The following is a 14662-nucleotide window of genomic DNA, read 5'->3' on the forward strand; positions in this document are numbered from 1 at the left end:
AAAAGCTTTTTTTACACCACACACACACGCGCGCGATTTAAGTCATGGCTGAATTCATGGATCTCTCTCTGGCATCAGAGAATTTAAGATTTTAATACAAATAAGGGAAAGGTTGAATCAAGCAGCCCTATTGCTAAAGCTGAAGGCAGGGGAAGGAAAAAGATGCATGTAGGACTGAAGTAAACGTGCATTGGTGTACACCCAGCATTCTGGGGCTTCTGCAGGAAAGCTCCTTGCTTGCTGACCTAGTTCGGTTGCACCTTCTTTGTTGACTAGCGCCTAACTATACTGGGGAGAGGGCCTCAGGCATGCCCTAGGTGGATACTCTTGAGTATAAACTTACCCCAAGCTCTCGCCTCTTTTTTTTTTTAATTTTATTTATTTATTCATGCAGTGAGAATGTTGACCAAGCAGCAGAGGTGTGTAACCTTCAGAAAATCACCCTTCTACGTGAGATCTCCCTCAAAACTGGAATCCAGGTGAGAGCCAAGTCCTCCGGCTTTCCTTCATCACTTTCTCCAATGGGGAAATTCACTAACAGGGGGCATATGTTGATTCAGATCACAAGGTCTTTCAAAAGATGATTCCCATCCCTGGCCCCTTCACTCCTTCCACAGATTTAATACTGAAATGCCAGTTCTAGCCCTGCAAAGGGATTTTATGTAGTTGCATTAAGGGTAAACATGCTTTATATAAGAAGATTGGTCTGCTCCAGTCTCAGTCCTTTGTCTAGTCCAAATGGCCCTGCACAATACAAAGTGAAACCACTGCTGTTAAGGGGAATAGGCTCAACTTCTGCCTTAGAAAGCAGGATGATGATGTCCTCCTTACCGAAAAAAATGGCTCCCGTTTGTAGATTTTTGTGCCAAGGTTCAGCTCAGATGGCACCTTATCGTAGGCTGTAAATCCCTGCACATCAGGGTTCATAATGCAAGTGCTGGCACAACCCAGAGCTCAGCATCTCCAGCGTGCTCCTACTACAAACCAGGGATCGGTTTGCTGCAGGGGTTTAATAAAGGCATACGACGAGTCAGCCTTCCAGCACAGACCTCCACCATGGCCCTCTTTCAAGACACTGTCTCCACGTCTTCATACATAAACTAACGTAAAAACAAAATCCGAAGGGACACTAGCCATGTGTGCATTAACACTGCCCTTAATTTGTCTGTCTGTCTGTGACCTGGCAACCAAAGCTGCTGGCCTATCTTGTTCGGAAGTGGAGGAATTTGACTCCCCTCTAGATTCTACAGTACAGAAAGGAGTGTGATTTTGCTGTTAGGGCTGAGAGGGGCTGGATTCTATTCCTAGCTCTGCCACCAACGTGCTGTGTGACTGTGGGCAAACTCCTTCACATCTCTGGGCCTCAGTGTTGCCCGTCTGGGAAACGGGGACCTTTGTCTGCTGCACAGCTGGTTGCACAGTGTCCTGGGAGGCCTGATTCTGTCCTCAGTTACACCTAGGTAGCCCCTTTTGGACTTCAGTGGGGTCACACAAGTGCCACTGAGGGTTACATTTGCCCCAGCTGTCCATGAATGGCTTTGGGAGGGAGGAAGGTAGCTGAAAGATGTTAGCTTTGGGTTTTTTTGGTTTCTTCAGATCCTGTTGAAAGAGTATAACTTCGATAACCGGCACAAACCCACCTTCACAGAGGAGGATATTCTCAACATCTTCCCAGTCGTGAAGCATGTAAACCCCAAAGCGTCAGATGCTTTCCACTTCTTCCAGAGCGGGCAAGCAAAGGTCCAGCAAGGTACGTGCCGCCTCTTATGAACGCTGCTTTGTGCCCTGACCTTGTCTAGCCACAGCGCAGGCTCTGCACAGCATGGGAGTCATGGCCCTGTGTCAGTCATTGCCCCTTAAGTCTGTTCTAGGGGGACACCCTCCAGAGGTGAGAGAGAAATACGGTCTCCATGCCCAGTCATAAAGCAGTCCCGCAGTGGAAACTACCAAGGGCCAAGTGACGGGCACGTGACCTCTAGGAAGGGGACTGAGATCTCCATCTCACTGCACACAAACTATTAAACCGCTGTCGGATCTCTGAAATCCAGCATAGGTTCACAGGACCCAGATCGGGATTAGATGGTTGAAATAACTTCTCTCTGAGAGACAGTAATTTTAGACTTTACAAAAAACAAAGAAAAGGCAGAATCATAACATGAGCTAATGTCCTAGTGGTAGAGAACTGTGTCTCCCGTTACTCCTACCCTGAGCTGTCTAGACCTCCCTCGTTGTGTTTCTCTTTTATGGACAATGTTTGTTCTTCCTGTGGCATTAGGAGTTGTGATTTCTCATTGCTTATGGGTAATACAGTTGCCCAGAGATTCAGCAAAGGAAGTTCCCCAGCCTTCTCTCTGCTCTATAGTTACAGGAAAAGGAAATTGAAGTCCCAGGTTAACACTTAATAAGAATATAATATAATATAAAATCAGGAGTGGTGTGGAGAAAGCGAATAAGGAAAAGTTATTTACTTGTTCCCATAATACAAGAACTAGGGGCCACCAAATGAAATTAATGGGCAGCAGGTTTAAAACAAATAAAAGGAAGTTCTTCTTCACACAGCGCACAGTCAACCTGTGGAACTCCTTGCCTGAGGAGGTTGTGAAGGCTAGGACTATGACAGGGTTTAAAAGAGAACTGGATAAATTCAGGGAGATTAAGTCCCTGAATGGCTATTAGCCAGGATGGGTAAGGAATGGTGTCCCTAGCCTCTGTGTGTCAGAGGGTGGAGATGGATGGCAGGAGAGAGATCACTTGATTGTTACCTGTTAGGTTCACTCCCTCTGGGGCACCTGGCATTGGCCACTGTCGGTAGACAGGATGCTGGGATGGGTGGACCTTTGGTCTGACCCAGTATGGCCGTTCTTATGTTCTAATATTTCCTATGGGTTTTTGTAGGTTTCTTGAAGGAGGGCTGTGAGCTCATCAACGAAGCCTTAAACTTGTTTAACAATGTGTACGGTGCTATGCATGTGGAAATCTGTGCCTGCCTTCGGCTGCTGGCTCGCCTCAACTATATCATGGGAGACTACTCAGAGGTACACTCAGCCCCCCTGCCGCTTCCCTAAGAAATGTCCTGGCTGGTCAGCGGTAACTGTTTTCTCCCCCTCCTGGCTGCCCTTTGTGCCTTCAGATTAACGACTCTGTGATAACTGCAGAATGAGCAGTATACTTGAGCTGAGAAGTGGATGTGAGAACAGGCCTGGGGCCAGGTCTCCTGGGTTCTCATTCCAGTCTCGTCTCTGGCCACTTACACCTGTCTGTTTTCCTGTCTCTGGAATGGGTAGAACATCTGTTTCCCTACTGCATAAGAGTGACTTAGGGGTTCATTAGCCTCTCTTGGAAAAGCAGTTACTGAAGCATTACATTTTATTTAAGGAAACAATCATTTGTGTCAGTGGTTTTTCCCTTTTTCCCTTTATGGCTATCTTAGCTAGCTAGCCAAAGGGCCATGTGGCCAGCACTCTGTGTCATTTCCATCACTGTACAGGTGGGCATGCTGATGAGAAGCCCACTTGGATTCTGTTACCTTACCCATAGTCCTCGTTGGAGGTCATTGGTTTCTCCTTGACTCCTATTGAAGGCTCTCTTATCTGGTACCCTGAACATGTGTCCTCTTCCCCAGCAATGACCTGCTTGCTGGCTCATTTGGGCTGAGGAGTGTTGGGATTAACAGCCCTTCAGGTTTGGGCTATCAGAGTGCACCCAGCATATCCTTTGACTCCCAGTGGCAATGAAATCTGGGTCTCTCGCTTGCCAAGGCAGAAGAGTTACCAAGAGGCAAACCTAGCTGTGCCCTGGCGCAACTCACCCAGACTTCTCAGTGAGTTGCTGGAAGGCACATTTCTCTTGCTGAAGTCCAAAAATGAATGGAAACTGTTGCTGAGCATCCTCCATTTCTTGAGAGAGAGAGGCTGGAAACCAAGACACCTTCCTCTCTTCTGTTCCCACCAAAGTGTCTCTTGAGATGTAAGTCTCAGAATTTGCTACATCCTCCTGTTTGTCATTCTTTCATAGGCCTTAAGTAATCAACAGAAAGCGGTGCTAATGAGTGAGAGGGTCCTGGGCATTGAGCATCCCAACACAATCCAAGAATACGTGAGTATAAAGAGAGACCAGTGCATGTAGCGTTTGCACCTGGTGTCTGTGACTTTATGCTTATGCGCACATTTGCAAACCAGCTGCAGCCTCCTTAACTTTGTAAAACAGTCTCTTGGTAAACCTGTTCTTCCCACGCTGCATGCTTTCTTGGGGGCATTTCTTTTCTTTAGGTGTCTTATTGCTAGGAACAAGATGTGTGGAAAGTGAGTCTCTGTTCGCTCAGAGCGTCACTGAATCACAAGAGTTAAAAGTGAAGTCCTGAAAAGCAGGCCCTTAAACTAATACTTAAGATGCATGCAAAAAAAACCCCACTTATAGCAATCATGGGAAGAGAGAGATTGAAATGGATTCTCCAAACTAACCTCACACTGTCAGTGTGGCCCTGTCGTTCTGTAGAAGGTTGTATTCAAAGTTTCTCTCCGAAATCCAATCCTGCAATTGCTCATACTGAAATGTCACCAGGTGAGAGAGACTTTTGCTCTGGTTTGCCAGATGTTTATATTATATACACATTTTATTATATATATAAAATATGCATATTGCCCTCCCATCCCAATTTTGTAAAATTTTGTGTAACAGTTGGTATACTATACATGCTGGTCAACTTTGAAATACTTTCTGAAGCTACTAGGAGATACTGATTTATATATAATATAAACACAACCATGTCTCAGCTCTATATCTCACATGGCATTTCAGGCTTCTTTAAGTTGACTAGTAGATTAGTAACTCTTCCTAATGGTTATAATCTGAATTATTTTGATTCTTAAAGGCAGTGCTTTTCTCAGTGTCCCAAACAAAAGGGGGGCCAGGTGGGAGGGAGACTGGTTTATTTGTACTGAGGATGTGATGCCACATTTTAACCTCTGAATGTTCCTTATACTGTAGATGCACCTGGCTTTGTATTGCTTTGCCAACAGCCAACTCTCCACAGCATTAAACTTACTGTACCGCGCACGCTACCTCATGCTGTTGGTATTTGGAGAAGACCACCCAGAAATGGCACTCTTAGATGTAAGTGATCCTTCCGAGTAAACTCCTTGTCTAGGCTCCGTGAAGCTTGTTCACTTATTTTAATCCCGTCAATAGGCAAATGTCTCTCCATTCCTTCCAACATGCATTATTGCTCCTACTTTCCCACTATGGGGGAAGGAACAAGATTGTAGATGCATAGATAGTAGTCCTGTAGAGAGGAAGGGTGGTCTTGTGGCTAAGGCACTGGACTAGGACTCAGAAGATGATGTGGGGTCAGTTCCTGGCCCTGCCGTAGACTTCCTATGTGACCTTGGGCAAGTCACTTAACCTGCTTGTACATAAAGTGAGGGTACTTCCATTCTCACCCCCTCTGCCTGCCTTGCTCAGAGCTCTTTGGAGCACAGTATCTCTAGTTACGTGTGCACAGTGCCTAGTGCAATGGGGCCCTGATCTCTGTGGGACCCTCGACAAAGAGCTAATAAAAATAACAGGCCCACACATTTCTGTGTCTTTAACTCAAAAGGCTTAGTCAAGAGTCACCTTTCGAAACTCCCTCTTGTTCTCTGACCTGTGTGTGGTGATTGCCCTTAGAACAACATTGGTTTGGTGCTTCACGGGGTTATGGAATACGACCTGTCCCTCCGATTCCTGGAGAATGCTCTGGCGATCAACTCCAAGTATCACGGCTCCAAGTCTCTGAAGGTGGCACTGAGGTATGGTGCCTCGGTCTGGGGAAATGGGTTGAAGTTTGTGTTTGAGGGCTGTGATGCTTTATAGGAAAGTCAGACTGTGATTCTACCCTCATCGCATCTGGGATTGGGCCCCACTCTGGCTTATGAGTGCTGTCCTTGGTCAGCTGTGTGCAAGTCTCCATTCTTTCTTCCCCACCCATTTATATGATTTCTGAAGTGAGAGCTCAGCCGCCCAGTTCAGTTGGAAGGCAGCTATGCTTGATTTGGCTGAGTCTGGGATAGCCGCTTCAAAAGGCGGAGAATTGTGGATCTAGAATTATCTACATGTAGGACCTACCACAATACAATATGCTAGGTGTTGTCCACAAACGTAGTAAGATCCCTGCTTCCTGTGTAAGAATGCAAACAGTAAGTGAAGGCTGGGAGGAGAGGGATAAATATCATCAGTACGTTTGGGACTGAGATGATGGAAAGCCCCTGGTTGTTGGTTCTTGCTGAACTAGCTTGGAGACACAGATCATTTGCATTTGTCTTTCACCGTAAAGGCTGATCCTATGAAGTGGTTCTTTGTGACTCCACTGGGAGTTGAGAGCACTCGGCACCTCTTAGGATCAGATCCTAAAATTGTGGAGTCAGTACCCATTGCTACAGACATTTCCCTTGAAAAACTGGCCAGTGGGCATTGTCCCACTCGAAATTGCCACCCCCACACTGCAGCCATCTGCAGTTCATCAAGGTGAAGAGAAATCTTTTGAAGCACCCACATGAGTCTGATTTGTTTTCCAACAATTGATGGATATAAATTCTGCAGAGAACATCTTCCTGCATGCCTCCATGGGGCTAAGATGTGCATTGAGATCCCTTAGAATAAAAAAGCCAAACGTAGAAAGCTTTTTCCATTCCAAGAATGCTTGAGCTGCTGAGATCAAGCCAAGGTGACTCTCCCAACTGGAGAACAACTAGGTGACTTGGATCAGCAGCTCTTGCTGTCACTGTTGCTGCCAGTTGTGTCTTTGTTGTAAGATTCTGACGTGGGGCTGGCTAAGAGATTCACTTGTTCGCTTTCCAAGAAAACAAAATGCCCTTTTAGAAAGGGGAGACCGCTGGTTGCTTCCTCTTACTCCAATTACCTGGCTGGGAGAGAAGCCTGACCAATTAGATATTCTCACAGCCTTCAGCATTATCTGGAAGTGTTGAGCACATAACGTACAACTGGCATTTTTAAATGTCCTGGACAGAAAACAAGCTTCCTGTCCCCAAGCAGCAGAAAGTGACCAAAAATCAACATCAAGTCCAGTCTGAGGTGACTTTTCTTCTCTGGTTGGAGTGATGAGGGTTTGATCTACTTTTGCTAGGTTTTAGGCGTAATTTCCTAACCTAGAATGGAGTAAATCTGAAGAGTTAACCAGAGAGAAGGTAACCACTAACACTGTCCTGACAGTCAAATATCTGGCCGCCTCCTCCTTTGACCCTGGTCAGATGGTGAGGTGGCAGCAGGTTTAAAACGAACAAAAGAAAGTACTTATTCAGTCAGCCTGTAGAACTCCTTACCAGGGGATGATGTGAAGGTAAAAACTTAAAAAAAAAAAAAAAAAATTAGATATGGTCACGGTGGATTGATCCATTAATGGCTATTAGCCAAGATGGTCAGAGATGCAACCCCATGCTCTAGGTGTCCTTAAGCCTGACTGCCAGATGCTGGGACTGGATGATGGGATGAGTCACTTGATGATTGCCTTGTTCTATTATTCCTTAGCATCTGGCATTGGCTAGATGGACCATTGATCTGACCAGTGTGGCTGTTCTTGTGTTCTTAGCACTGAGCATTGCATGCACCTCTTTGCAGCAGAGAAGAACTCTTTCTCCCTTGATTGACCATGCCTTCATTAAAGCTAGATCCACGTCTCTTCCTTTCCATTGCAGCCATCACTTGGTAGCCCGAGTGTACGAGAGTAAAGCAGAATTCCGATCAGCTCTACAGCATGAAAAGGAAGGCTACACAATCTACAAAAATCAGGTCAGTAGCCTGTGCTTGCTTCGCTTGCCCCATTCGGCTTTCCGGTGCGAAGCCCCTAGTTCTGTGCTGAAACTGTCCTGCATCTTACAACATGGGGGAGGCTTGTTCATACGAACAGCTCTGGAGAACTCCTCCCAGACTGTTAGGAGGTGATTGTCTTGCCACGTGCCGTTAGAAAGCTAGTCTTTCCTAGTATTGCCACAAGGTCTCCTGTTTGACTTGTAACCTCTGTGGTCGCAGTCACTGGACAGATTTTCAGTCTGCCTGAAATACCTGCAGGCTTCATCGCTGCTGCAAAACACTAAGATGTGAGAATGCAGTGACAAGATTCAGAGTGCGCGTCTCACTCTTGATAACACCCTTCCAAATCTAAGAGACAACCCAGTCTTGGGCCAGGGGAAACCTCTCTTGCTTGCAGAACTCACTGAGACGCAGCTAACATGCCAACATGTTCAGGCAAACCTGTTTGACAAAGAAGCCAGGCAATTGATTGAGCTCGCTCTCATTGACAACATGCTCAGCCTGATAGAGGAAACCTCTGTAAACCTGAGCGAGAACATGCATCAAAGCTGTGTGCTTGCATCAAGTAGATAAGCAGCTGCCTGCAGGCAGTTTTGCATGTTATACCAGGTCATCCGCATTCATTCTACGGTGAGACACAGTCCAGTCCCAGTGGGTTTCAGTAGGTGAAATCTTACACTGTCTTATATAACCATTTAGATGCTGTGATTCAGGCAGAGTTCAGGGTTTGTTCTGATACAATTTTTTTCTTCTTCTTATTTCTGGCCAGCTTGGAGAACACCACGAAAAGACCAAAGAAAGCTCTGAGTACTTGAAATACCTGACTCAGCAAGCAGTGGCTCTTCAACGCACAATGAATGAGATCTACAAGAATGGATCCAATGCTAACATTATGCCACTTAAGGTAACTTGCATGCATTAGGGCAGTCGGGGTATTTTCCACAAAGACGTGTATGCTGCAACAACAGTTGCGATGGGTGAACTTTGTTTCTCCTGGTTTGGGAGCTACTACCCTCTCTACTGGTATTCCCCATTTTACTTGCATGGCGTTTCTTTGGTGAGTAAGATCTTCCAAAACAGAAGTGACCAAGAGCAACCTTGGATTTTAAAACCCCACCTGCTTAGCAACGTTCTTCTGGATTCCTTACCCATAACCTCATAGTTAAGACTTTCTTTTGCCCCCCAAGAGAGACTCAGGTGTCTTGGTCTGTAGGTTTGCAGAAATGGGCTAGTTGGAAAGCACCTGATACTGCAGGGTGCCTTTTTCCAATTGACTCTTGGAAACCTTCATTTGTAACACTAGTTCATGCACCAATGTGACACACATGCTGTTGGCTTTGAATATTTGAGGTGGTTTCATGATCAGATAACTGCAAGAAAGGGCTAGGAACCTGCTGGCTTCTGATCTCCCCTAAACTTAGGAGGTTGGGTGATTTGCTCTGCAACATGGTTGGTCCCAGCCGGAAAAACGGGTACGAAAGAATCAGGCACTCACTGAAAGTGAGTGGGAGCCTAGAACGCCTTAGTTTTGACTCTGCCAATTGATTCACTGTGACTGCAGGCAAGTCAGTTAACTTCTGTGTCTCCGTTTCCTCTGTAAAATGGTCCCTGTTCTGTGCAAAGCATTTTGAAATCCATGGAAAGCAAGCACCACGTAAATAAATGTGCAGCCTAGCTGTGTTGGCAGAACGAGCCTGACAGGAGGCTGGACGGCATATCATATCATAGCAGGGCCGTGCCCAACCGTCAGCACTGCAGGAATTAACATGGGAAGAGTCTGGTTCCAAAACCAGCTGCTCTTATCTGCACGCGCACCTTGCGGGAGTGAAGTTCTCATGCTGTGCCTGGTAAAGCCCAAACGCGAACACACGGCGAGTGCTATTTGGGACTGGCTGTGCAGAAGCTACTGCGCTGCTGGGTTCGTGGCTGCTCACGCCACTGGTTCTGCAGGGGTGCTGAACCACTGGGGATGAGAGGAACACGTTAGTGTCAACAGCCCCGCAGCTCTGCGCTTTCCTGGTCACTGGTGGCTTTTTCCTCCCTTTTCAGCTACAGAACTGGAGAGATTAAAATGAAACATCTTGAGAAAGATTATGGACGCAATTCGAATTAGGTGACACTCTCAGGCCAGGGACTATGGCAAATCCTTAGACATCCAAGACATGCCCCCCCCCCCCCCCAATCCCCACCCTCCTGTCAAATTCTGAGGGAATGGCTCAAATCCAAGAGACCATAAGGTTTAATCTCTCCTTACTCCCTGAAATTAAAAAGACCAAATCATTCACATTTGGCTTATGTAATTGGTCCCAAAATTGATATAGCTAGTCAGTCCTATTGCCCTGCTCTGTCTCCCATCTCTCCTGTCTACATGGGCATTTCTGTAGCCTCCAGCATTGCACTGTTAATCAGGTTTACTCCAGTAGTGCCTGGGCACCAACTAAGATTGGCCCCGTTGCGCTAGGTGCAGTACAAATGTTCCGGCTGCACCTGATTTATCCTTCCACCCCCCTAGGAGGTAAGGAAGTAATTATCAAGTGAGTCAATGCTGAGGTCTCTCTGCTCGTTAGGGTGTCTTACAAATGACTGACTTGATTTATTTATTTTTAACCCTAGTTCACGGCTCCCAGTATGGCGAGCGTGCTGGAGCAGCTCAACATTATCAATGGAATTCTCTTCATTCCACTCAGGTAGAGTGTTCCGCGCGTTGGCATCCTTTTTCTCTGGCCGCATCCCAGTGCCCCGCTGCATGGCAGTTGGAGGGAAAATCAGTGTCCCCTTGCAAATCCCTGTTCCCCAGGGATTGTTAATCTGACCCTGGTGAGGTAGCAGGGCCTGTGAGAGTGTTTGGTATAAATCTATAGGGAAGTTGACAAGAAGTCACTGTCGAGATAATTAGATGGGAGCAAACTGATGGGCCGGTTCAGGACTGGGTAGGATTTGAGCTGTTGCCTTATAGGACTAGACCAGTGGGGTAATTACAAACTCAAATGCAGTGATCCAGCCTTGGAAAGGCCTGGGGTATTCATATCCCTTCCCAGCCCTCCGCCCTGAGCAGTGATCTGAGCCCGGCCAGACTTCACTAGCCAAGAAACTCTGTCCTGGCACTCAGCTCAAGAGCTGCTGGCAGATCCCAGAGCCTGCACGACCCCGAGCCTGCTTGGTGAGGGATGGGCAGAGGCCTGCAGGTGGAGCAGGTGGGGCGAGAACTGCACTCTGCTGACATGGAGCACCAGCTGATGCTTTCTGGTGAATGACACATCTCTAAACCACTGTCATGTAAAGCATTAGTGAGGAATATCGCAGCTGATGGGCCAGAGAAAGGATGAAGAACAGGTGGGATCACATGTCTAGGAGGAGAATACACGTTCTCCCCTCCACCTTTGGGAGCAGAGTGGGTTATCCTGCCATAGTTAAACAGGCCAGTGCCATTTGGCAGGTAGTGTGCAGGGCCCTGCTTCACCAGAGGGCTGGCATTGTAATGAGATGCTAGAGGAGGCTGGAAATCCCCCAGGATTTCCTACCTTCCCCAACAATGCTCACCCTCCTCATCTCATGTTCCTGAAGCAGCTGTAATACAGGCCTCTCCTTTCTGCTTCCCTCCCTAGCCAAAAGGACTTGGAGAACCTTAAAGCAGAGGTGCAGCGACGCCAGCAGCTCCAAGAGGCCGTGAAGAACAGCAAACAGCTGGAAGCAGAAGATGTAGTCTCCGAGGAGAGAGAGGCTGAGCCAAGCATCCCTTCTGCTGAGGTCCCCCCAGCACAGAGCTCTGCTTGAAGTGTACCTCGCTTAAAAAACACACACACAATTTCAACCCTCCCCTTTTTCTGAATCTGAACCAGGGTCTTGGACTCCCCTGGGGCAACTTCTCCTTTTTTTGACAATGTTATTGCACTGGTACAATTAATACACAATGCAAAGAACTAAGTTGAGAACTAGAATCTGACTGCGCTCATGTCCACCACGCGAAGGGGGAAAGGTGGCCAGGATGCAGCAGCATACGAAAACATCCTAGGTGAGCACAGCCAGTGGCTGTCACGTCCGGGTGTGTGTGGGTGTGTGCGTGTGCCACGCGTGTGTGTGTCATCAGTCCATTTCGACTTTGTACATATATCTGAATTCCAAATGAATGGTCTGGAGGTAGGACATTTCTCAGGTCATTTTATGTTGTCTAAGGGACACTGTTTCGCCAGAACACTCATCCTAGTGCTCAGTTCTAGCTCGAAACCTGGATTCCAAGCCAAACGATACTGTTCTATTAGTTGCTGCCCTAAGGGGGTGGGGGGGGGGGGGGAAGCAGCCATATTGGTCTGTCTAAGTGCTTGAAACCTGTGAAGAGGGAGGGGAAACGCTCTGCTTTTTGCTACATTAGGATATAGCCATTTGGGTCCTGTAGCCTCTCTTTTGTTGCTCAGGTCCGAGTGGCCGTGGGATTTTCATACCGTTTACATTCTGATTTCATGATCCATAGGTCATTGTGCAACCCCTGTGGTCTCTGCCTGAGTAACTGAGGAAATTGCATCCAAAGAGCAAGGGTTTAAAATGAAAAAAAAAAAAGTACCTGTCATTAATCCATTTACAATGGAAAATCCCAGTGCCTCTCCTAGATCAGTGTTGGCATTAAAGTGGACTGTCCAAATGAAATTCACAGAAGGGGAAAACCTGGCCTCTGTTGGAATAGCTATGGGGAGGGGAGTTTACCCTTCTTACAGCAGCTGCTTTAATACAAAGCTGAATGAGCATCAGAAGTTAATCATCTTTTAATTGTAAAGTAATCAGCAAACTTCTACAGGTTTGAATCATGTGTGTCTTTACACAACCTAACATTACTAGGCATTTTTCCCTCTGGCTGAAAGAATACTAAAAATCCCATAGCACTTAACGCTAGGGATAATGTCTTGTTCTGGGTTTTGGTTTTTTGCATGCTGGGTTGAGATCGCTCCCAGCAGAACTTCCATTGCAGGCAATGGATGTTACTGACATGGCAGACGCCAATGAATGAATATTGACTTTTTTTCCTTTTCGCTTCTGCCTGCCTGCTTAAAATACAGCATGCTTCCTGCTGGTGCAGTCACAAGGCAAATAGGCGATATCCACTGCAGGTCATGGTATGCCGACAGAGTTGAATGTCCTTTTCCAAGTAAATGAAGACCTACAGTGAGAGATGTTTGCTAGTCCAAAACCATATCATGCTGCCCAAGGAGTCATGTCTCTTTGTCAACACCAGTACTATGCTAATTTGCATTGCTTTTCTGATGACCTTCTGGGAAAACAAGTGCTATCACTGTGCTCTTTACCCTTGGTTTCCTGTACTGCATACTGGGTATTTGTAACTTGCGGGGGGAAGAGGGAATGTACAAAGCAGGAGCCATCTCTGATCCAAAAGAATTTGCTCCCACTGGAAACATTCAATAAATGACAAGGCATCTTTCACACAAGGGTTTTTTGGTAATGTCTTCCAGTTCTAGTCCATTAATTAAACCTCTTTTAAATAAAAATGTGCAAAGTAGCTTACTAAGAAGTTCAATTTTGTTGTGTTAAATCCAAGTAGAGTTCAGGGATTTGTTTAACAGATGATGCTGCCTAAAAGCTGCTGCTGCTGCTACTTCACACTGGTGCAAGGAAGGGGAAGTACTAATGGTGTAAACCAGGTCAGAAGAGGTGTCATAGGTGGGTTATGAACACACAAACTCTTGTGAAAACCCTAGCATTAATTAGCACACAGGTGTTAATCATCTAAGTGCCACTGAACTTCAGTTTGATGCAAGTCTCACATGCAGTTGAGCTAATACTTCCTTTTAAGTGCTTCAACTGTCTTTTTCCCATTGTGCATTTGGCACATGTTTTCCCAGTACCTCTGCATTTCTAATGATGCTCAAAACAAACCAAGCATCTGCTTTGTGGATTTTGCACCAGCCTCCTGTTAGGATTGCTCTGAGCCTGGGAAAGCTTGTTTTGCAACACAAGCAGCTTGAATCTCTCCTCCCTTTGAAAAAGTAATTCCAAGAGCAGTGGCTGTTAACAGAAATAACACACATGCTCAACCTTCTTACAGGCCAGCTGCTCTCACCCTGTCAATTATACAGAAGGTAACTGACCTGACCCCTCGCTTGGTCTAATGAAATGACATACATTCTGTCTCTGTAAAACATGGCAACTGCTATGAAGTGAGTAACTTCATTGCTTTTAAATGCTTAATGTAGTTTGGTAGGATCCACATGAGTTTTGTCTGCATATCTAATGTTGAGGATACTTACTCTTTGTTACTAAGTGCTTTCTACACTGCTGTGTAACTGACTAATGCAAGGAGCCCTCTCTCAAGCTCGGTAAGCCACTGCTTCTCATCCCTTCAATGTGTCTTTGCAGTGCAGTCTAATGGTTTCACAGTAAGTGAACTCTAGCACTGTAGTTTATACTGCACCTGGATGTTGAGGTAGGACATGAACAGCCAGGAAGAGACCCACACAGTTGGGATGAAGTGGCAGATGTTTGGATTCTACCTCCCCCCTCTCTTTGGAAAGAACTAACTTCCTGTTCCTTTTAACCAGCTGCATCACACCCATGACTCCAGTTCTTGGCACAGGGGGAAGTGTAGGTGGCCTAGATCCTGAGGAAATAATTGATGGAGACACTGTCTGTTCCTGTTTAGTGGAGTGTCCACAATTGTGTAACAGTCTAGAGTTGCAAGTTAAGCCTGGTCTATACACTCACATCAAGATTTGATTGGATTTTTAAAGCTGTGCCACTGTGTTTAGACAACCCTTTTAACAGTCTTACTACTTTATGCTTTCCATGGGTGGAATTCAGCACAAATGGGCTGTCAACTGTTAATCTTCATAGACTACCCAGGAAGGCGGCTAGT

General features: G+C 46.2%; 1 protein-coding gene across 2 annotated transcripts in view; it reads left to right on the top strand.

Annotated features, from left to right (window-relative positions):
- Positions 1–13309, top strand: part of CLUH (clustered mitochondria homolog) — a 54752-nt gene extending 41443 nt beyond the window's left edge. For both annotated transcript variants that reach the window (XM_050929141.1, XM_050929140.1), the window contains exons 17-26: positions 395–479; positions 1597–1750; positions 2896–3035; positions 4015–4095; positions 4987–5112; positions 5665–5786; positions 7689–7782; positions 8573–8707; positions 10417–10490; positions 11409–13309. In XM_050929141.1, the coding sequence (XP_050785098.1) occupies positions 395–479; positions 1597–1750; positions 2896–3035; positions 4015–4095; positions 4987–5112; positions 5665–5786; positions 7689–7782; positions 8573–8707; positions 10417–10490; positions 11409–11577 (1180 nt within the window). In that variant the 3' untranslated portion in view covers positions 11578–13309. The remainder of the gene's footprint in view (positions 1–394; positions 480–1596; positions 1751–2895; positions 3036–4014; positions 4096–4986; positions 5113–5664; positions 5787–7688; positions 7783–8572; positions 8708–10416; positions 10491–11408) is intronic.
- Positions 13310–14662: the final 1353 nt, after the last annotated feature.

This window comes from Gopherus flavomarginatus, chromosome 19, assembly GCF_025201925.1.
Source record: "Gopherus flavomarginatus isolate rGopFla2 chromosome 19, rGopFla2.mat.asm, whole genome shotgun sequence".
Taxonomy (NCBI): Eukaryota; Metazoa; Chordata; order Testudines; family Testudinidae; genus Gopherus; species Gopherus flavomarginatus.